Raw genomic sequence first — 23250 nt, forward strand, 5'->3', positions numbered from 1 at the left:
ACATAGTAGCTTAGAATATGGGCTTTGAGTTTGGGCTGCTTAAGTTGGAATCCTGGATCCACTACTACTGGTTGTGTGAAGAAGGGTCAGTTCTGTGAGCAACAGCATCTGAATCTGTAAAACAGTACTGTAATCCCAGCACTTTGGGAGTCTGAGGCGGGTGGATCACAAGGTCAGGAGTTCAAGACCGGCCTGACCAACATTGTGAAACCCCGTCTCTACTAAAAATAAAAAAAAACTACCCGGGCATGGTGGCACATGCCTGTAATCCCAGCTACACAGGAGGCTGAGGCAGGAGAATTGCTTGAACCCAGGAGGTGGAGGTTGCAGTAAGCTGAGATCTTACCATTTCACTTCAGCCTGGGCAACAGAGTAAGACTGTCTCAAACAAAACAAAACAAAACAAAAAACAAAAACAAAAAAAGCACCTAAGAAGGAGGAAATTTCAAGTGTAAATGAGATAATGCATGTAAAGTGCTAATCTCACAATAAGGGCTGAACAATGTTTTCTATATTAGCAACATTATAACTTTGCTCTCAACTGTATAGTGCTGATTGAACTATCTTTCATAGGGTGGTAGAGCAGGCTGAAAGGTAAATTGTGAAATCCAGCCCTTTGCTGAACTGGAGTAGCACTTAGGGGCAAACTACAGTATTCATTTCATTCCTTCCTACTTGCCTTATGTGTTATTGATTGACATTCATTCATTCATTGATAGTCCAAGTTGAGTATGTTTTGAAACACTTGCTGAGCAGGCCTGCACCTTGATTACAGTGTGGTCTCTTCTCCTTGTAGTTCACTGAAGTCATTCCAAGGAAATTACATATTTTCCTTCTCTCTCTGTGCCCATGTATTTCTAGAGTGTAGGGAGATGCAATCTAGAGAAGAGTACTTGGTTTCTCCCTGAGGACAAGCTGATGGTACTGGCTGTGTCTCCTGAAGTCCTTGCTGAGGCTTCCTCCTTTGTTCTGCCAAGGCCTTAGGGCCTTTGTGTGACACAACTGGGGATTACGAGGAAGATGTAAATATTTGCAAAGTGTGTTCTGTAGAATGTTAAACAAAATAGAAAAAAATTAAAGGCCAGGTGCAGTGGCTCACGCCTGCAATCCCAGCACTTTGGGAGGCCGAGGCAGGTGGATCACCTGAGGTTAGGAGTTCGAGACCAGCCTGGCCAACGTGGTGAAACCCCATCCCTATAAAAATACAAAAATTACCTGGGCATGGTGGCCCATGCCTGTAATTGCAGCTACTCAGGGGGCTGAGGCAGGAGAATTGCTTGAACCCTGGAAGCAGAGGTTGCAGTGAGCCGAGATTGTGCCACTGCTCTCCAGCCTGGGCAACAGAAGGAGACTCTGTCTCAAAAAAAAAAAAAAAGAAAAAAAATTGCAAAGGAAAGGGGACCTTGAGAGCAAGTTAACATGGTCTGGTGGGGTGAAAAGAAGAGAAGCTGAATGAAGGTGGCATTAGAAGGAGAGAGGATTTAAAATTATTGAGGGAGGTATGATTAAAGAAACTGGAAGATGAAGGGAAAGGATGGTAGAAAAATTAGCCTTAAAAAAATAGAGTCTGCCAAAAGCAAAAGGAAGGATTCACTAAGATATATAGCAGAAGGAAAATTATGAAATGAAGTAAAGGAAAAATACAGCTGATGAATCACCAGGGAGTTATAGCAAGGCCTTAAAAATCATTAATGGAAAGTTTAATGCCAGAATATTAGAGTAAAAAGATAGCTTGGAAGTACAGTTTGTCTGTGCCTGGCTCCTAAAAAACACCACAGAACAGCCAATCCTTTGCCTCTGGCACCCACACAGCATATGTGCCCTGAAGTGAAACCTTTCATACCATCCCTAAACTCCCCAACAATCTTCAATAAAAGATGTGCAAACCAAAAATGAAATATATAAAAAACATAATACATGATAACCAAGTAATGTTTATCCTAGGAATACAAGGTTGCTTAATATTAAAAAATTAATGAATATAGTTCATCTTATTGTCATAATGGGACAAAAACCGTATCATAATTTCAATAAATGCAGAAAAGCCATTTGACAAAATTAACATCCATTACATATTATCATATTATACCGTGGTAATCTTCCAGTAAACTAAGAATAGAAGGGAACCTCCTCAGTCTGATAAAAGGCTGATGATGGCACATTTTTATGACTATACTAAAAACTACCAAATTTTACACTTTAAGTGTTTGAATTTTATGGTATGTGAATTATTACACTGTTTTTTAAAAAGAACTGTTGCTAACTTAGTATTAAACCTGAATGCTTTTGCCTTAAGATCAAAAAGACAAGGATGGTCACCCTCTCCACTTTTCAACATTCTATTGAAGACTCTTGCCAGGGCAGTAAGACAAGGAAGAAAAATAAGAGGCATATAGGCTAGAGAGCTACAAGTAAAACTATCTTTATTCACAGATGACATGATCAAGCATGCAGCAAATCTTCATGAATCTACCACAAACTAGTAGAACTAATAAGTGATTTTAGCAAGATTTCAGGATACAAAGTTAATTGTATTTCTATATATTAGCAATAAACAAATGGAAATGGAAATTTAAAAAAAGACACTATTATTTGCAATAACATCTCAAAGCATGAAATACATGAGTATGATGATGAATTTTGTGTATTAGCTTGACTGGGCTAGAGGGTACCCAGGTTTCTGGTTAAACATTACTTTTGGGTATGTCTATGAAAGTTATTTCTGGATGAGATGAACATTTGAATGGGTAGACTGAGTAAAACGGGTTGCCTTCTCCGGTGTGTATGGGTCTCATCTAATCCAATTCATTGGAAGCCTGAATAGAACAAAAAGCAGGGAAAGGGAGAATTTCCTCTCTCTCTCTGTTTTCAAGCTGGGACGCTGGTCTCCTGCAGTCAGACTGGAACTTATACCATTGGCTCCTAGGTCTTTGGACTTGAACTGGAATGTATATCATCAGTTTTACTGATTCTCAAGCCTTTAGACTTGGATTAGAATTTACACTGTTGGTTCTTCTGGTTCTCAGGTATAAGGACTTGGACTGGAAGTTCACCATCAGCTCTCCTGTGTTTCCAGCTTGCAGATGGCAGATGGTGTGACTTCTCAGCCTCCATAATTACATTAGCCAATTCCATATATATAGCCAATTTATACACATATATAGTTGGTTCTGCTCCTCTGGAGAACCCTGACTACTCCAAAGGGGTTAAATTAAATAAAATATATGTTAAAACCCCTACCCTGAAAACTGGAAACATCTCTATGTGAAATTTAAGAATATTTAAATGAATTGATTTATGATGTTTATAGATTGGAAGACCTGAATTGTTTGTGATTTCAGTTCCCCAAATTGGTTTATAGATTTGATGACATTCCAGTAAAAATCCAAACGGATTTTCTTATAGAAATTTTCAAGCTGTTTCTAAAACCTAAATGCTTAGAATAGCCAAAACAATTTTGAAAAAGAACAAAGTTAGAAGACTTAAACTTACTGGCTTTAACACTTACTGTAAAGATACAGCAATCAAGTTGGTGTGTTATTGGCATAGTTTTGACACATATATCAATGAAACACAATCAAGAACCCAGAAATAGACCAGCATGTGCATGGCCAGTTGATTTCTAACAAAGATGCCAAAGTAATTCAATATGGAAAGGATTATCTTTTCAACAAATTGTCTCGAACAACTTGTTATCTACATTTAAATAAATTAACATCAACCCTTACTTTATGGTATACAACTGGATTATAATCTTAAATGTAAATGTTAAAACTATAAAGCTTCTGGAAGAAACTTTATAACCTTCAGGTAGGAAAAGATTTCTTAAATAGGACACAAAAAAGCATAAACATAAAAAATATAAAAAATTTATAAATTGGACTACATCAAAATTTAAAACCCCTGTTTATAAGAAAATGCAAATGCAAAGGCAGACCTGAGATGGAGAAAATATGTGTGTGTGTGTGTATACTATTTAATTAGGACTGATATCTAGAATATATAAAGAACTCTTTCAACTCACTGATAGAACCAATTATAAAGTCAATAAAATGGACACATTTGAACAAACTTTACCAAAGAAGATACACAGAGAGCCAATATATCCATGACTAGATGCTCAATATAATTCATCATTAGGGAAATGAAAATTGCAACCACAATGTGATATCACTACACATCCGTTAGAACATTAGAGTGGGTAAAATTAAAAGGACCCCAACTAACTGTTGATGAGGATATGAAACCACTGAGATTTTCCTGCATACACCGCTGATGGGAATGTAAAATTGTACCACCACTTTGGAAAACAGTTTCGGCAGTTTCTTATAAAGTTAAACATACACTTACCATATGATTCAGCAGTTCTACTCTTAGGTGTTTTATCCAAGAGAAATGAAAGCATGTGTCCACAAAAAGAATCGTACACAAGAGTTATTTCACTTTATTTAAAGTAACCCAAACTGGAAACAACACAAATGTCCATCAGCAGGTGAATGTATAAATAAAATGTTTAACAATGGAATACTACTTAGCACTAAAAAGGAATAAACTATTTGAATATGTACCAACATAGATGAGTCTCAAAATAAATGTGGTAAGTGAAAGAAATCAGACTGAATAAAATGTAGATATTGTATGATATTCAATATAAACCTCTAGAAAAGAAAAACTTAGCATATATTTATAGAAAGCAGGTTCATGGTTGCCTGGGGCCAGTGATAGGGTGAAATCGGCTGGGAAGGGGCTTAAGAGAATGACCTTTTGAAATAATGGAAATGTTCTAATCTTGACTTTAGCAGTGGTAACATGGATGTGTACTGTTTGTCAAAAGTCATAGAATATACCCTTAACATGAGATATGTAAACTATCCCTCATTAAAATTGTGCTTGTATGTAGTAGTTGCTATTTGAGGGGCAAGGTCTTGAATTCAGTAAAGAGAAACATTATAAAGGTGTTGACAATTTCTCCATAGTATGAAGCCTGTTCCATATTGGGCACTGTGTCAGGCGTTCCTGTGACTCTTGGCTGTGATACAAAGCAACTTCCCCCTTAAAAACTGGCTAAGACCAAGAGCCAAGGTTCCCTCCTAGAAGTCCCAAGCTGGACCTAGAGGAAGGTGCTAACACGGTCTGTTTCGGCCACAGGTCTCTTTCAGAGGACCACAAAACTCACTGCCTTCCCTCTCTGAGATAACGGAGTGAGTGTGTTAGGTTGGCTCAGTGGCTCAGACTAAAGCGTCAGGGACTCCTATGTTTAAAATTGATGTCACTGCTAATGTACTGCTTGAATGTATCTAAGCCCCTGTCTTTCTATTTCAATTTCCTCTGTGGTTGCGTGAAACCAACTATGACAGTCCATTATACATGGAAGGCCAGTGTTGCCAGATTTTAATTTGTAGAGTACAGAACATAATTTTGACTAATTGGTCCAGTAGGAACTAGAGTAGAATCTAAACAACTCTGGAGGTCTGTGGCAATGAAACAGGGAAGGAGGGAGAGATTTAATCAACCTTCACCCAGGCAGGCTGTTGACAGATTTCTAGGCTGACTTAATTAATGTACTTATTTCTCAGGTAAGACCTCAAAACTATTTGGATGTAATTTCACTATACTTCATCCTGTTCATGATATTATGCTTTCAAAGTAACAAGCCTTAAATTCCTTTTAAGGACACACAAAAGAGTAAAACACACTATCTTTTTGTCCCATCTAAAGTGGAGAAATGGAGTGGGTGCATAGAAGTTGTAACTCTGAGTCCACTTAAGTTTTGCTAGTGTATAAGTCATTTTTCAGTACACAATGAAGTTAACAATTAGTATCTTTGTGGTATCCAGAAACAATGTCAACCAAAATTGGAGCAATGAACCTGAGAACTGAATTCATTTGAGCTATAAATCATAAGCCCATCAATCTCTAGAGCAGAAGCAAAAGTGAAGTCATTGAATATTATAATAGATTCCATATGTTGTTTTAAAGAAGGCTTAAAAATAACGACTTACAGGTTACCATATTTCTGGGGCAAAAATTTACATATGTGAATAAGAAGTGAAATAACTGACTATCCAATTTTTGCTTCTGTTTTCTGCCACTTCTTTTTAATAGTGGAATATTTATTTAGCTCTTGAAGGGCAGAGCAGAGGAACTGTGATAGGCACTAGAGAATGTGGAGGAACTGACAAAACAGAATATGAAGGGAGGTAGAGGAAACTGACTCTCAGCTTTGGTAGAAAAGGTAGCACAGATAAGGAAGCACAAATTTCAGATAACCCTCTTGGCCTTTCCCTGATACCTTATTGCAGAGAGTTCGTGTTTCTCCTTAAGCATTAAAGTTAGAAAGCCAAATAGTAACATGGCCACAATTCTGTGAAAATTTTGAAAGGCCGTGACAAAATGAAAATGAAAGCTTTGTTCTGAATCAGACAGATCTGTTTTCAAATTTGGACCCTGCTCTGTGACCTTGGGCAATTCACTTAATTTCTCTGAGCTTCAGTTTCATCTGGATGGGGAATTAATACTTACCTCAAAGAGCACTTGGGGTAATACACTTGTGTATTTCTGTCTTCTAACAACTATCCTATCATTTTGAAGTATAATCTGTTATTTTGAAATGTATCTCTTTCTTCTCATATGATTGTAGACTTCCCAGGAATTGAGATGAAGAACTCTCAGCTCAAGGGCCGATTGGTGGAGAACACAGGCTTATTTATCTTTATTTTGCCCTGCCCCATACACACTTGGCACAATAATTAGGCGATAGCTACGTAAAACGTTAGGGACTTCTTCCCTCCTGTGACAGCATGGTGCTAGGTGAGATTTAACCAAACTACACGGCATGCCCCTGCAAATTTGCCATCTTGTTATATGGCCCATTAACCCTCCAGCTAGAAGTCTCTATTTCTAAATCTATTTCTAAACCTCCAGCTAAATCTACATTTGCATGATTGCTATTACACTAAGGTGTCAGAAGGCAAGACACAATCTTAGTTCAGTTTACACTTTGGTTTATTGGAAATAGCAAGGTCAATCTGTGGCAATGAAAAAAATGGAAAGTCCTGTAAAAGTTTAAGGAGGGAAGAATAAAAGGAAGAGAAAATAAACTGTAACCCAGTTGGAATGAAATGGCAACACAGAATGAAATGATCCTCTTTCCCCCCAAGACAGATGTTGGCATGGATTTCATATGGACTCTGAAACTAAAGCCGACACCCAACTGAGTGCTCAAGCCCTACATTCCATCCACCCTTCATTTGTTAGTATCGAAATTGAGGCACTTCACAAACTTGGCTATCGAATACTGTATGTGTGTGGAAAAGGGCCAGATAAAATGGGCCAATTAGAACACAGCCACATCTGTCAAAACTCTAACCCTTAACCTTAGTGAAAATATAATCTAGGATCAAACACAGAAGCCCTGCAGATGTACACAAGTCATTTAATGCAGCCCTTGGAAAGACTGTGATGAATGGCTGGTGCTATTATGAAGGCCTGGTGAGAAAGCCAGGCTTGGTTTTGCTAGGAATATTTGCAATTTTAAAGAAAAAAATAGGTTCTAATTGAGTAACTATTGAATGTATCCCAGTAATGTCCTTCCCATAGGCTGAGTTGAAAATATTCTGACTCTGTTGCTATGCAAAGCAATTTCCAAACATGTTTTGAAAACTTGTTTGAAATTTGAGAGTAGAATTTGGTTTTCAAAGGCTTCATTTAGGCTTAAAACCTTTTGGTTCACTCTAAAATAATGCGAGGGTTTCATCTTGAATGGACTATCGAGGGTAAATTCAACAGCTGCTTCTCCTCTGATACATATTTATGAATGCAGGATGCATTCTCTATGGTACAGTACACCCTCACAGAGCTCTGAGTAAGAGGAAAAAAACATGGAAACAATTTTTTTTTTAATGTTGGAGTGTCCTTACAGGGTTTGCTAAAGGACAAATGGGTCTCTCATTAAAAATAGGGATTATATCTTCTCTAGTATACATGGATCGTGACCAACACAACAGTTTTTACTGAATTTACTGATAATAATGTCACTATATTATGTCAAGCTCAAGTCTTTGGGAGGGATTTTTAGGATTCTGTAAGATATGGCTTTGACTTTGCATTCGCTTTTGGGCACCAGGTCATCAGGGAAAAGTCACAAGATCTATGCAAAAGGCAGTGTCAGGAAGCAGCATCTCTTGCGGTTTCCCCTTGGTTTCATTGTCCCTGTGTTCATGTGTTCATCTGGGGTATTGAGTGTTTGATCCTACATGTGAAAAGTTTGCCATGTTGAGCCAGTAGCATAACTCCTTCAAACCAAGGCACATAGCTTCTGCCGTCTACCCGCTGGATGAGTATTAGACCAATTCCTTTGTCCTTAGTACCACTTACAAGGATTTATTCCCATTCCAGAGGATTTATTCCCATTCAGAGAAGAAACAGCATAGTTAGATGGGAATAAAATTGCTGCTCTGTATATAAAGCTTCTTGCACCTAGTTAATCTAGCAACCTGGTGTTTTGGTCTTCAGCACTAACTAGATCATTATGATGTGACACTAATCAAAAAGTCTTCTGTAATGGGATAAGGTGTTATCTGATCAAATGAAGGAGGATGATATTTGGCAGTATACGGTATATGTGAAAATCATGGTGTCCTTGCTACTTAGAGACTGTGAGAAGGGATAAGGATTGGCTCAGAGCCAGCTCACTCTACATGCTCTCCCAGAAGTGTTTTCTTGAAAGAGTTTTTCCCCATTGGGACCTTCCATTTTCCTCTGGCTTAGTAAAGTGACTGTAATTAAATAGATTCAACTTCTGTTTATGGTGAAGTAAAAGATTGAGAACAGATTGCTCTTTAACCTGAAATGTGGAAGGGCTAGTCTATTTGGAAGCTAGTTAAAATGATTTTGTGTATTAACTGGTAAACTCAACAGATGTTTTCTCCCCTGAATATAACATTTCTAGATCTTCGCATTCCTCCCATGAGAAGTCCACTTCTGAATCCTTTCGAGAGCTCAGATTCCTAGAAGCTCAGATTTTTGAACATCTGCATGATGTTATTTTGTACGTGGAACACTGAGTGTTAAAGGATAGCAGTGGAGTGGAGTGGTGAGGGCACGGCTCTGGGTCAGGATAACCGGAGAGAAACCCTAGGGCTTATTCCATAATCTCTCTTGATTTGAGCTTCTGAGGATAAACTGAGGCTTGTGATATGCTAGCCCAGTACCTGGTGTAGTGAATATTGAATGCACTGTGGGGGAGGGGATCATGTTGTCAATGTTCCTGCTGTTATTGTTGAGACCTAAAGGATTGCTATGACCTAAATCAGCTTAATTTCCTTCAACTTGATAAAAATTAGCCTGTGGCTATTGAACTGGATGATGCTCTCCTAATGGTTTTTGCATTTTGCCTTTATTCACTCAGTTAAAGCTGGTGTTTACAGAATTGTGAAACATTTGAGCCTGGGACAGTCATGTGATTTGCAGTTTTGTCTCGTTTCATACTTTCCAGCAACATAATTACTGAACTTTTTATCATAATAAAAATATAGGCCATAAAAAAGGCAGTCCCCTGGAATTCCCTCTATCTCTCTTAGAATGCTAAAGGGTATTTTTTGTGATCTCAGTTCTGTTCTGTTTAGGTATCCTCTCCCTCCCCCATGTCTGTCTTTGCAGATTTGTGACCAGACGGCTGCACTGAATGGAGGCCAGGAAGGGAGCCCAACTGTTTTCCTTGTGTTGGCTCTCTGTGCGGAGCAGGGATTGTTGAGCAAAGCAGGGATTGCTGAGCAGCGTTTCTCCAGGGAGGGTCACAGGGTAGTACAAACCCACTCTGGATTTTTCTTTTTTTTTGTTATTAAAAACTTTTGCCAAATACTATCAGTAAGGAGGAGAAAGTATGCGGTTTGAAGACCAGTTGGACGAGTCTTTTAAAATATCAACTGGAATAAAGCAGGAATGCCTTGCACTTCTTTAATTTTCTACATTTAACGGAGACAGTTGCTCCCAGAGTCACTTCTAACTCCGCAGACAGTATTGTGCAACTTTGCTCAGCGTTCAGGGAGACACTATATAATTAAAATTCCTTTGAAAATGGTTGCCCAATGATTGACATTTATTCCAAAATACATGATCATGTTGAATGCTGAATTCCTTCTTCCAGTAAATTTTCTTTAATAAAAAAGTAAAAATCTATTTTTTTAAAAGGGTAATGGAGTTTTGTAAAAAATTGAAGCAGTGCAACAAACGTGTGTCTAATCTTGCTCTTAAAGAGCTGGCAGGCTAGCAGGGGAGACCAGAGTAAGTTATGGAAAGCAAAGAAAGCAATACTCAGGATATAACTGAGTTGCCTTATATAGATAGACTTGAAATGCTGCTGAGATTCTAAAGAGGAAGAGATAATAGGAATCTGTTTCTCTCTTACCTCCTAGTACATTGACTTACACCTCCAGTTCAAACACAAGCAACGTTTAGTATTACTACGAAATAATCTGATGGGCTTCCTTTCTCAGGGCAGTAGGAATCTCTCTCTCTCTGCTGTGGCTTTCTGGAGTCCTTCCTTTCTGATGTCTGTCTGTGCCCCAGTTTCCATTTTTATACGGTAATCTTCAATTCTGGATAGCTGATTCTCTCTGTGTTCTCAGAAGAAATAGACTAGTGAGATCACTATAATGCCCCCTCCACAATTAGGAGGTTGTATCTTGAGACCTTCTTGGATCCCGCAATTTGTAGATATCACAATAGCAATCATGGTTAGAGAAGTCTACCATCAAACCAGGAGTTAGATGCTAAGGATGAGTGAGCATGTCCAAATACCAGCTTTAAAAAGCCTTGGCACACTTACAATTGACTACATGTCAGAGAGTTTTGGGTTATCTCTGAATAGTCAAAGCCCTGATATTGTACACATGAATGTAAAGGGGCTATTTTAATATCATGCTGTTTGTTTGACTTTTGAATAGTGAATGCATAATATGGGACTAAGTACAATATGTGAGTGAAACACTGAAATCACCTTTCACTGTTTTGTTTAGTGGTTTGGAGACTTCAGTTCTTCTGGAATTCTTCTGGAAAAACAATTCAATGCACATTAGTTTTGCTTTCTACATTTGAGGGAGGTGAATGCTTTATTTTTATAACTGTAAGAGGGCTCAGCAGTCTTGTAGCCTATTCATATTGAAGATGAGGACACTGAGGCTAAGAAAGGTGAAATGGCTTGCTTAATGGTTACACAGAGAATTAACTGTAGCTTCATGATTTTAACTCAGGTCTTGTGACTAGAATTTCAGTGCACTTTACATTATGCAGTTCTGAACCTTTGAGTAAAACTAAAATGCAAAGACTGCTCTTGATAGCCTTCTAGGTGGAAGAGTTGAAGATAGTAGGAGATAAAGATAAACAAACCTATCTTATCTGGACAGAACCTCAGCTCATTAGGAAGAGGAATGAGGAAGAGAGAATGTAGGAGGAAAGAAATGCTAGAAAGACAAATAATCATGGCAAGGGACTGGAACAGGGTAAATGCCAGACATTTTCAAGATTAGAAGAAATCTGAGTTGAGTGTGAAAAACTGAAAGATTTCTTCAGGTAGAAGCAAAAGGAAAGTAAGCAGAAATGTTATTATTATCACATATAATGGAGTCTGCAAAGGAAGAAGAAAAGCATGACCCTAATAGATAAAGATAAGAAGCACCAAATCATTTCAGTAAGTTTCTGAATTTTAAACACTTTCTTTTCCTTCCAAAACATATTTAAAGAGGAGGGGGAGGAGAAAAAAGATAATGATTTATGAGGGATGTCTCATATGCTATTTATTATAAGAAGGAAAGTAAAATTCAATAAATTACAAACTGATTTATCAAACAAAGTTCAGCATGGAGGTTAATAAAATAAATACAGACTTGAGTGGAGTTGTGTCCTAGCACTTTCTTTTAAAGCCATGTTTCAAAGAAAGGGCATCCATGGAAGTGATGGATAATTTTTATCTGATAGCAAGAACAGGCACTAATAATGGCAAACTATTGTGTTCTTAGATTGTCATTTTAATACTTAGTTTTCAAGATTAGCCTCTGAGAAGCCGCTCATTTACTTTTGGTGCATAATGATCACTTAGGATGTGAAGCCATCAGCTGCGCCCTTTGTTATGACCGTGGAAAATGTTATGACCTCCAGTCGATGATTATTTTGGAAGGAATAGAAGAAATAAGTTATGATTACATATTATAGATAGTGTAAGCATAGTGTTAGTAAATATTTTAAAAAGAAGACTAGGCACAGTGACTCATGCCTGTAATCTTAGCACTTGGTGGAGATTGAGGCAGGAGGATCACTTGAGCCCAGGTGAGACCAGCCTGGGCAACATAGTGAGATTCTGTCTCTACAAAAAAAAAAAAAAAAAATCTTTCCATGGCTTTCTTGTCTGCAGATTGTTTCTCAGTGTCAAGCAAGCACATGTTTCTTCCATCCCACCACACTTGTCTTCCCTGTTTTAATTTTATTTCTGTGCTTCATAAGGTAGAGGCAGTGTACAATCACAATCCTTTTACAATTACAAAAAAATTCCCAAGCAATTTCTTTTTTAATTTTTGAGAAAAATTTTGCTTTTATGTTCTCTGATCAGATTTACCTTTCTATACATACAGGTTCCTTTTTTCACCCCACTCCCAACTTAAGGCTGATTTTACTGTCAAGTGGTTTAAACAAAATTCTGTTTTGGGTATCAGGTGTTTTAAATTAAAAATTATTCAAAATTGATTTCCAAAAGAGTCCATAAGGCTTATGATATTTCGGACCAATTCTTAACTAGAACAGAAAGTTTTGCCTTTTAGGTTTCCAGTGATTTCATATTATCTGATGATTCTGTTGAAGGGCCCATATTAATGGTATTGCCTGGAGGTTGTCTTGTAACCCTTGAATATGTGTTTTAAGAAAGAAGCCAGGCCGGGTGCGGTGGCTCACGCTTGTAATTCCAGCACTTTGGGAGGCCGAGGCGGGCAGATCACCTGAGGTCAGGAGTTCCAGACCAGCCTGGCCAACGTGGCAAAACCCTGTCTCTACTAAAAAATACAAAAATTAGCTGGAGGTGGTGGCAGATGCCTGTAATCCCAGCTACTCAGGAGGCTGAGGCATGAGAATCACTTGAACCCTGGAGGCAGAGGTTGCAGTGAGCTGAGATCATGCCACTGCATTCCAGCCTGGGTGACAGAGCAAGACTCCGTCTCAAGAGAAAAAAAAAAAAAGAAAGAAAGAAGTCAGTAGTTCAACTGTAAGATGCACCGTATATCAGAGGTTAGTGGAAAGTCTACATATGCCACCTATTTTAATTTTAACAAATAAATGATGACTCTGTAACATAGACTTCTAGCTCCTAAAAAGAGCTAGAAGGGAATAGGTAGGAAACCTATAATGCATGAATTGTTTAAAGAAAGTATGGAAGCTGGATGAGGTGGCTCATGCCTGTAATCCCAGCACTGTGGGAGGCTGAGGCAGGTGGATAATTTGAGGCCAAGAGTTCGAGACCAGCCTAGCCAGCATGGTAAAATCTCATCTCTATTAAAAATACAAAAATCAGCTGGGCGTGGTGACAGGCATCTGTAATCCCAGTTACTCGGGAAGCTGAGGCAGGAGAATCGCATGAACCCGGGAGTCAGAGGTTGCAGTGAGCCGAGATTACACCACTGCACTCCAGCCTGGGTGATAGCACAAGACCCGGTCTCAAAGAAAAAAAAGGAAAGAATAAAGAGAGTATGGAATAAAATGTTAGATTTGAAGAGGAAAAGACAGGTTGGCAGCAGGACTGGCTATATTATTTGTGGGGCTCAGTGCAAAATGAAACTAGAAGGCCCCTTGTTCAAAAATTAAGAATTTTAAGGTAGCAACAGCAAAGCATTAAACAAAGCATGAGGCTCTTCTGAGCATGGGGCTCTGTGTGACTTCGTAGGTCACACACTTACAGAGCTCACCCTGGTCAGAAGTTGAGATGTCAGTAAAAAGGAAAAGGAATGATCCATTCCCTGTGATGTTTTCTTACCTCTATGCTATCCTTACCTGTGTACTCATCAGATGTGACCATATCTTAAGGGGGCACCATTGTGCCAGTGAGCTGAGACACAGGCACTCGGGCTCTAGTCTATGGAGGAAGGGGCATGAGAAGGAGGTTGCATTCTACCAGTGATGGGAGAGTAAGATGGAGCTGAAGACTTTCTGAACTGATCTAGGAGAGAGAGCATGAACTTGGGAACTCTGCAGCTTTCTAGCAGTGTAGTAAAGTTATTTAACCTCTTTGAATCTCATTTTTTCATTGTTGTAAAATGGTGATATCTACCTCTCAGGTTTATTGTGTGGATTACAGATAATGTGGAAAACGCCTAGCACAGTGGCTGGTATGCAGTGGAAGCTCAAGATATATTCTACATACGGTCATTTTAATAAGTGCAGAGATACACTGGGGATAAATGAAAAAGACTTCCAGTCTTAGATGGGGTGGAGGATCTCAGAATGCTTGAAGAGCCTTGTAAGAACTGGCTGCCTCTCTTGAGTCCCTCCTTAGTTCCTGAGTGCTTTGGAATGGTTTAAAACTCACAATAACATCTTCTTCCCAAACAGGGTGAGGAGCAATCTGTGGGAAGTCAGTGCACAGTAGAGTTCAGTCTTCAACACTGAAAATTTGCCAACTTTCACCCACACTGCGGAGATGAGAAAGCAGCTGTGGGCAGACAGTAGAGTAAGCTGTGGGGTCTCTGGAACACGTTACACTTACAGATGTTCCATTGTTCCCATGGGATTTCATACTTTGTCTATTTTATCCAGTTTTGTTTCCATAATATACAAAGGAGACAGCCAAAACCATTTAATGCAGTTTTCCTACTTTGTTTTGATTTATTTGTTGTTGTTTACAGTATTTCTCCAATAACAACAATGGAATTTCCTTTCCTACTAATCTGGCCTGTTTCCATTTTGCCTGTTTATTTTAATTTCCTTTTTTTGGACTGAAATCTCTACATGACTCTGCTTTGTTTATTTCCTTGTGTGTGTGTGTCAGCATCATTTATTAGTGTGTCCACTCAGAGGAACTTTGTTCATTAATTATGTAGGTTTTGTTTCCTGATTCCTAGTGGGAGGGTATTAAGTGCTCTGTGTTTCTAAGTACTTCACCATGGTTTTGGTTATCAGTTTCTTCATCATTGCTCTCTGCAAGCAGATGGCTCACTCTCCATGGCTTAGATGGAGCATGGGAAGCCCCAGAGCAGAGAAGTAACTCTTCTGCAGATGATGATTTTCTTAAATCCACTGATCTGTCACTCCTGTCACTCATATAGGTTTCAATTTCCACTTACTTCTATTTGGGTAGTGGGTTATGTGAGCCTAACACCTGGGTTTTGCAGACATAATTCCTTGAAGACATTTCCATGAAAACCAGCCTGTTGTTAACTAATGAGCAATTCTATCTTGCATTATAAGCTGCTTGGGAGTGTGCGATGAATGTTAGACTTATCCCTTTTTTATGAAAAACTTATAGCCCACTAAGTCAATAAAAATGTTAAAAGGAAGAGGTAACCTGACTTTTACATCTGTTACTTGAATATGTAAGATCTGCTGCCTCCTTTTCAATGGATTGTCATGATTTACTAAATGATCGAATTAATGATTCATAAAACATTTATTTAGTACTTACTCTGTATATGATACTATCTCTAGTCTCAAGATGCTTATAAGACTAGAAGGGGGAAATAGAATTTAAAGCAAATAAATATAATAAGGTGTTACAGGTGACATGATAGAAGTTTGTCTAGAGTACATAGAGTAACAAAGGAGGGAGGCCTGTATTCTCTTGGGGTGGGGATTGGAGAGAAGGTGTCACAAACAAAGGCTATAGGCAACAGATGTATCTGGGGTCCATAGATACTTTCAAATGGCTGAAACAGTGGCTGAGGAGGCAGCAGTGCACGCATGAGGTGGGAGAAAGGAGGTGGAGGAAGCCAGACATAAAGATCCTTGGATGCTGCATGAAGGAATTTTGGTTTCATGCTTTAGGAAAAGTTTTAGGTAGATGGAACATCAGTAACAGTTTTGCTTTTTAGATCAATTACACCAAGAATAGACTCAAAGAGATCTGAATGGAGGCAAGGAGACTCTTATGATAGTATGGGACTGAGCCAGGCAAGATATGATGAGATTCTGAACAAGCCAGTGGCGAATGGAAAGATGTCAAAGAGGTAGACCTTGTAAGATTGGCATCAATTTTTAAATAATATCTTACAGAAACTGTTAGTGAAACCAAGGCCCAAGAAAGTGCACAGCCAGTGAATATCAAAGGAATCTTCCTCTGCTTTCATTGCAGTTTAGAAACACAATTATTGTGGCATTTCAGACACTATGTTGTAATATATCATATTGTTAATACTTGTTTACAATCTTTCTGCCCTGAGGCTCTAAGCTTCTTAAGGTTAAGAGGCAAACTCCTGAATTATTTGTGTATGCCTAGCATGGAGCCTCATATACACAAGTACATAATAGATGTTTGAAGAGTAAAATTCTTGACATCATAGCCAGTGCTTCTTCCACATGGAGCACTTGGCATGGAAATATGAAAACATCACTCAGGTTTGCCTGACAGCCACCCATTTCCATCTCTCCCCCTGAGAGCGCCGAAGCCAAGTGATAAGCAAGTATAACAGGCAGATGATGGCTTGCACTTTGCTTTAAAATTTGTACCAGTTTGCCATTATCAGAATGCATTCTTACCTCCCAAAGCCTGCATTAAGATACCAATAATGAATATTTAGAATATAAAAGTGGCCATAAAAGTTGATGCCTATTATGATACTGTCTTTAACGGTCTCACTAGTCATAAGTCAAGCATGATAATTTGCTTCCATGTCTCTCTTAATGTTACTCATTGTTTTAATCTGGATCACACTTTATTCTTCCACACAGATCCGTAATGCCTCCTGCCTGCCTCTTTCAAGATGGAGGTGAAACCTGTGGGAGAACCTACTCAGGAGGTGTCTAAATTCAAACTTTCCACCAAGGTAGAAAGCACGGGACACTGGCTGGTGGAAGATCATGCTCGAATATGGGAAGTTTTAAAGACAGAGGAGGTAAGATGACTCTAAATGACACAGTTGGTGAAATACTGGATTTGTTCATACCTGAGACTATAATTCTTTGTGTAGCCAGCACCATGGGTCAGCTTGGCAAATCTTTATTCAGGTGCTGTAGGTGTAGCCATGACTGGAGAACAAGTCAGTCAGGAGCATGTCCTTTGCACATTAATGACTACACAGTGATTCAGGCCAAGGAGGCTACACTGAAAGCCAACACTTAAAAAATGGTGATCTAAGGCTCATACACATGTAATCTGCACTTTAGCTTCAGATATCAGCAGTCAGTATAGCTGCGGGTATCCTGTTAGCTACATTCTTTCTCAAGGTTGCCCTTCCGTGACTTCCCTCTCTCAAGCTTATTGTTGTTGAAGTTTCATTTGACTTATATAAAATGCTGCTATTTGTGTGCGTATTTGTGGTGTGTGTGTGTGAGAGAGAGAGAGAAAGATAGAGGGGACAGGGAGAGAGAGAGAGAGAGAGAGAGAGAGCAAGATGCTCTTATTCTTTCAAAGGAAATTATAAATTAAAGCTTTTATTTTTATTATGCATTAGAGGTAAAATCATACATAATGGCAAGATATTGAAAACCATTTCCATATAGGCATGAAGAGGTATAAAAGGAAGACTGGAAAAGAGAATGGAATTATTGACCAGATCATGGAAAGGCCTAACTTCCCTGAGCTTGGGTTGTGCACATCTTATCAGCTCAGCAAATAAAATGAAAGCTAGAAGTTTGTATGTTTTTGTTTTTTAGAGACAGGATCTTGCTCTTCTGTCTGGGCTAGAGTGCAGTGAGTGGCACAGTCATAGCTTACTGCTGCCTGGAACTCCTGGGCTCAAGCGATCCTCCTGTCTCAGGCTCCCAAGTAACTAGGACTACAGGTCACACACCACCACATCTGGATAATATTTAAATTTTTTGTAGAGATGAGACTCTCGCTATGTTGCCCAGGCTGGTCTTGAAGCCCTAGCCTCAAGCAATCCTCCTGCCTCTGCCTTCCAAAGCACTGGAATTACAGGTGTGAGTGACTGTGCCCAGCCCCAAAAGCTAGAGGTTTTAATACATGGGAAAGAGCATCTCAGAGAGAGGTACCAAAGCAAGAACTTCAAAACAACTGAGGTAGTATAGAAATGTAATAGGGAAAACAGACAACACTTTGTCAATGGTATTTTGGCTACCAGAAAGACCAGCAGCTATTTTCTGAGAGGCTTACCTGGGTGGTATTCATTATCTTGGGTAGTTGTCTAGGGTCTGGTCCTTAGCTTATATGCTTGGAAATTTTATTTTCTCATGTATCCAACAGAAATTTCTGGGGAAAACTCACATGAATTAATATGTAAAAAGAAAATGGCAATTCCTTAATTGATAAAGACAAATGGAAGAGTTTTATCTTCTGAAATACTCAAGTTAAAATGTTTAGTACACATTCTCCTTGTAGGCAAACCGAATGGAAATCAAATAATGCTGAGAAAGTTTATTCCTAAGGATCGAATCATAACAAGTGGAAATATATAAATTCCTTGTTTGACAGCATGAGGCTAAGTATATTGGTATGGCTCTTTGGTTCCAAGCAAAAGAAATTGACTAAATTAAGGAGAATGAGAAATTGCTGGAGGATGTTGAGAAGCTTACAGAATTGGTAAGAAGTTTGGAGAACTAGGCTTGGAAATAAGACAGGAACCAAGTCAGTAGAAACTGCTCAGGGTGCCAACCCTGGCACAAATTCCAAACTGGTCCCCTCCCCTCCATGTTCTCATATTCTGCTCAGGATGCAAAGCTGTGGGAGAGAGGAGCTCACTGCCAAGTTTAGTTGCATGCCTTTCTTTTGATTATTCTGTGAAGAGAAAGAGGAATCTTCCATGGGAAATTATTATACCAACTCCTTGCTACACTTGTGTTTAAAGTTCAGATTCCTAATATTGACACATTATGACAATTCCAATCCAAGAAAATAACCTAACAACTAGTCTTGAACATGTAAAATCCAGCAGAAGCAAATACAAACCTTCTCTATAGGGATATACTTGCACAACAGACTTTTTTATTTTTATTTTTTTAAAGAAATAAACTCCACAGGTGGTAGATGAAGTCTTTGTGTCTCTCACCTAACAGGTCCAAGATAAGATGAGATGAGCGTTGTGCTGAGGGCACAAAACTTAAGGAAGCACTCACTCTTAGGTTTATGGCCTGTACTTGCGCAAAATTGAGAGTGAGTACATCCTTAAATTTTGCATCCTAGGCTTGATGCTTGTCTCACTCCAGTCCTGGCCCTGTCATAAATCTGAATTTGGTGTTTGTCATTTTTATGCATATTTCAGTATTTATATCACATGCATGTGGATCTATATATTCAATATATAGTATTGATTTACATCTTGTAAATTTTATATAATCCTTGTACTGTACATTTACTTCTATAGCTTATTTGTTTCTATTTTTATGCTGACATATGTAGTTTCACTTTATTCATCTTTAACTGCTGTTTATATTATTTTGATTAATATAGTCAATTTATCCATTCTCTTGTTGATTAACTTTTAGTTTTCTTTCAATACAGTTGGCAGTATAATATATTTTTCCTCATGAACATATGCTAGAGTTTTTTTCTAGTATAGACACCTGGAAGTGGCATACTGAGTTGTAAAGTATGAATATCTTTGGATTTGCTAGATATTACTAGATCAGCTCTGAAATGAGGCCATTGAGTTTGTATCTCTGTTAGCAGCATATGAAAGTTCACCCGTTCTATATCCTCACCGTTATTGATATTCACAGACCTTTAAATATTGGCCAATCTGATTGTTTTGAAATGGGACCTTGTCATAACACGAATTTCCCTGAATTCTTGTGGTGTTGAGCATCTGTTCACATGGATATTGGCCATTTAGTTTTCTGTGAATTATCTGTTCTTATCCTTTGATTGTTTCTTTTCATTGGGTCATTTGTCTTTCCTTGTTGATTTCTGGAAACTAGTGTATTGTTTACTATACAATCTTTTTATTGATTTTATGCGCTAAAACAATATTTTCCAACTCCTAAATTTTTGTTTTAAATTTTAATTTGGTAAAATTTATCAGTCTTCTTTTCTCCTTATGGTTAGTGTTTTTCTGCTTTAAGAAATTCTTTCTGACCTCATGACGATAAAGATATTCTCCTATATTTTTTCCTAAAAGTTCTAAATGCTTGTTTTTATTTCCTTAGTATTTATTTCACAGTCTGAAGTAGGGATATGATGTTTTTTTCCATATGGATAATTAATTAGCTAGTATCATTTTTGAATGTCAATTACTTCTTCAGTTTATAATGCTATTTTTCATGTATTATGTTTCTATAGATATCCTCTCTGTGGATATGATATTCCTTTAACTATTCTAACTCTAAGAAAAGCCCCGAGTATCCAATAGGGAATGTTTCTCTGCTGAGCTATTGATCTTCAAGATTATCTTGGCTATTTTTGGAATTTAGATTTTCCATATGGATTTAGGATGAGCTTGTTCAGTTCTGCAAATATGAAGAAAATTAAGCAGAAGCTTGTTGGGAATTTGATTAGGATTTCAGTACATTGATTGACTGATTTGGGGAGTATCAACATTTTTATATTCAATGACTATCTTGTCTTCTTTTTGACTTTAAAGGTTATGCTTTGATATTTCATCCTTAATGTTTCACCAATATTTTATCCCACATTGTTTTGCTGTAGGATTTTGATAACTAAGGCTAAAGAAGTTCCTTCAATTCATTTTTTTTGCTAAGTGCTGATTTTTAAACATTATAATATGTGATACTTACAAAATAATACACACGCAAGTTATGGAGTATAATATTAGAACAAATACTTGTAAGTCCACAACCAGCTTAAGAAAGTTTGTTTAGTCTATATGTGAACTGCTTCACATACTATCTCTTTGATTTCTTTCCCTGCAAAGGTACCCATCTCCCTGAAATTTGTGTTTGATCATCCTTTTGCTTTTTAGAAAGTCTTTACTGCATACATGTATCCTCAAACAGTACTGTTGAGTTATACACACACACATGCACACACATATATACACCTACATATGTATGTATATATAAACACATATATCTTTATATATATGGGGTCTTTGGTGATTCACTTCTTTTACTCATCATTATGTTTATAAGATTTTTAAGATTCAGCCACAAAAATGTATACAGTAGTACTTTGTTAATTTTCACTATTGTACAATATACCATTGTGTGGTTATATCATGATTAATTATTCATAGTGGATGAACATTTAAGTTTTTTATAGTTTTTTGCCATTATGAACAATGCTGATATGAACATACTATACATGTATTTTTTTTTTTTTTTTTTAGTTTTCTTATATGTTTTTTTTTAATATACTTTAAGTTCTGGGATACATGTACAAAACATGCAGGTTTGTTATATATGTATACATGTGCCATGGTGGTTAGCTGCACCCATCAACCTGTCATCTACATTAGGTATTTCTCCTAATGCTATCCCTCCTCTTGCCCCCCATCCCTCCCTGTGTCCATGTGTTCTCATTGTTCAACTCCGACTTATGAGTGAGAACATGCAGTGTTTGGTTTTCTGTTCCTGTGTTAGTTTGCTGAGAATGATGGTTTCTGGCTTCATCCATGTCCCTGCAAAGGACATAAACTCATCCTTTTTTTTTTTTTTTTTTTTTATGGCTGCATTGTATCCCATGGTGTATATGTGCCATATTTTCTTTATCCAATCTATCATTGATGGGCATTTGGGTTGGTTCCAAGTCTTTGCTATTGTGAATAGTGCTGCAATAAAAATATATGTGCATGTGTCTTTATAGTATAATGATTTATGATCCTTTGGGTATATACCCAGTAATGGGATTGCTGAGTCAAATGGTATTTCTGGTTCTAGATCCTTGAGGAATCACCACACTGTCTTCCACAATGGTTGAACTAATTTACACTCCCACCAACAGTGTAAAAGCATTCCTGTTTCTCCACATTCTCTCCACATCTGTTGTTTCCTGACTTTTTAATGATGGCCATTCTAACTGGTGTGAGATGGTATCTCATTTTGATTTGTATTTCTCCAATGACCAGTGATGATGAGCTTTTTTTTCATGTATGCTGGCCACATAAATGTCTTCTTTTGAGAAGTGTCTGTTCATATCCTTTGCTCAATTTTTGATGGGGTTGTTTTTTCCTTGTAAATTTGTTTAGATTCCTTGTAGATTCTAGATTTTAAACCTTTGTCCGATGGATAGGTTGCAAAAATTTTCTCCTATTCTGTAGGTTGTCTGTTCACTCTGATGATAGCTTCTTTTGCTGTGCAGAAGCTCTATGTTTATTGATTTGCAAATGTTGAACCAGCCTTGCATTCCAGGGATGAAGCTGACTTGATTGTGATGTATAAGCTTTTTGAGGTGCTGCCGGTGTTTTATTGAGGATTTTCGCATCGATGTTCATCAGGGATATTGGCCTGAAGTTTCATTTTTTTGTTATGTCTTTGCCAGGTTTTGGTATCACGATGATGCTGGCCTCATAAAATGAGTTAGGGAGGAGTCCCTCTTTTTCTATCATTTGGAATAGTTTCAGAAGGAATGGTACCAGCTCCTCTTTGTAACTGTGGTAGAATTAGGTTGTGAATCCATCTGGATCTGGGCTTTTTTTTTCATTGGTAGGTTATTAATTACTGCCTCAATTTCAGACTTTTTTTGGTTGTTAGGCTATTAATTATTGCCTCAATTTCAGAGCCTGCTATTGGTCTGTTCAGGGATTCGACTTCTTCCTGGTTTAGTCTTGGGAGGGTGTATGTGTCCAGGATTTTCTTACAGATTTTCTAGTTTATTTGTGTAGAGGTGTTTATAGTATTCTCTGATGGTAGTTTGTATTTCTGTGGGATCAGTGGTGATATTTTTTATTGTGTCTATTTGATTCTTCTCTCTTTTCTTCTTTATTAGTCTGGCTAGTGGTCTATTTTGCTAATCTTTTCAAAAAACCAGCTCCTGGATTCATTGATTTTTTTGTGTCTCTGTCTCCTTCAGTTCTGCTCTGATCTTAGTTATTTCTTGTCTTCTACTAGCTTTTGAATTTGTTTGCTCCTGCTTCTCTAATTCTTTTATTTGTGATGTTAGCGTGTTGATTTTAGATCTTTCCTGCTTTCTCCTGTAGGCATTTAGTG

At 37.8% G+C, this 23250-nt stretch overlaps 1 protein-coding gene across 3 annotated transcripts in view; it reads left to right on the forward strand.

Moving 5' to 3' along the window:
• The window catches only part of RGL1 (ral guanine nucleotide dissociation stimulator like 1), a 296651-nt gene that overhangs the window by 83698 nt on the left and 189703 nt on the right, over positions 1 to 23250 (forward strand). For all 3 annotated transcript variants that reach the window (XM_033198856.1, XM_033198860.1, XM_033198857.1), the window contains exon 2: positions 16921 to 17084. In XM_033198856.1, the coding sequence (XP_033054747.1) occupies positions 16953 to 17084 (132 nt within the window). In that variant the 5' untranslated portion in view covers positions 16921 to 16952. The remainder of the gene's footprint in view (positions 1 to 16920; positions 17085 to 23250) is intronic.

Source organism: Trachypithecus francoisi, unplaced genomic scaffold (assembly GCF_009764315.1).
Source record: "Trachypithecus francoisi isolate TF-2019V2 unplaced genomic scaffold, Tfra_2.0 Lachesis_group5, whole genome shotgun sequence".
NCBI lineage: Eukaryota > Metazoa > Chordata > Mammalia > Primates > Cercopithecidae > Trachypithecus > Trachypithecus francoisi.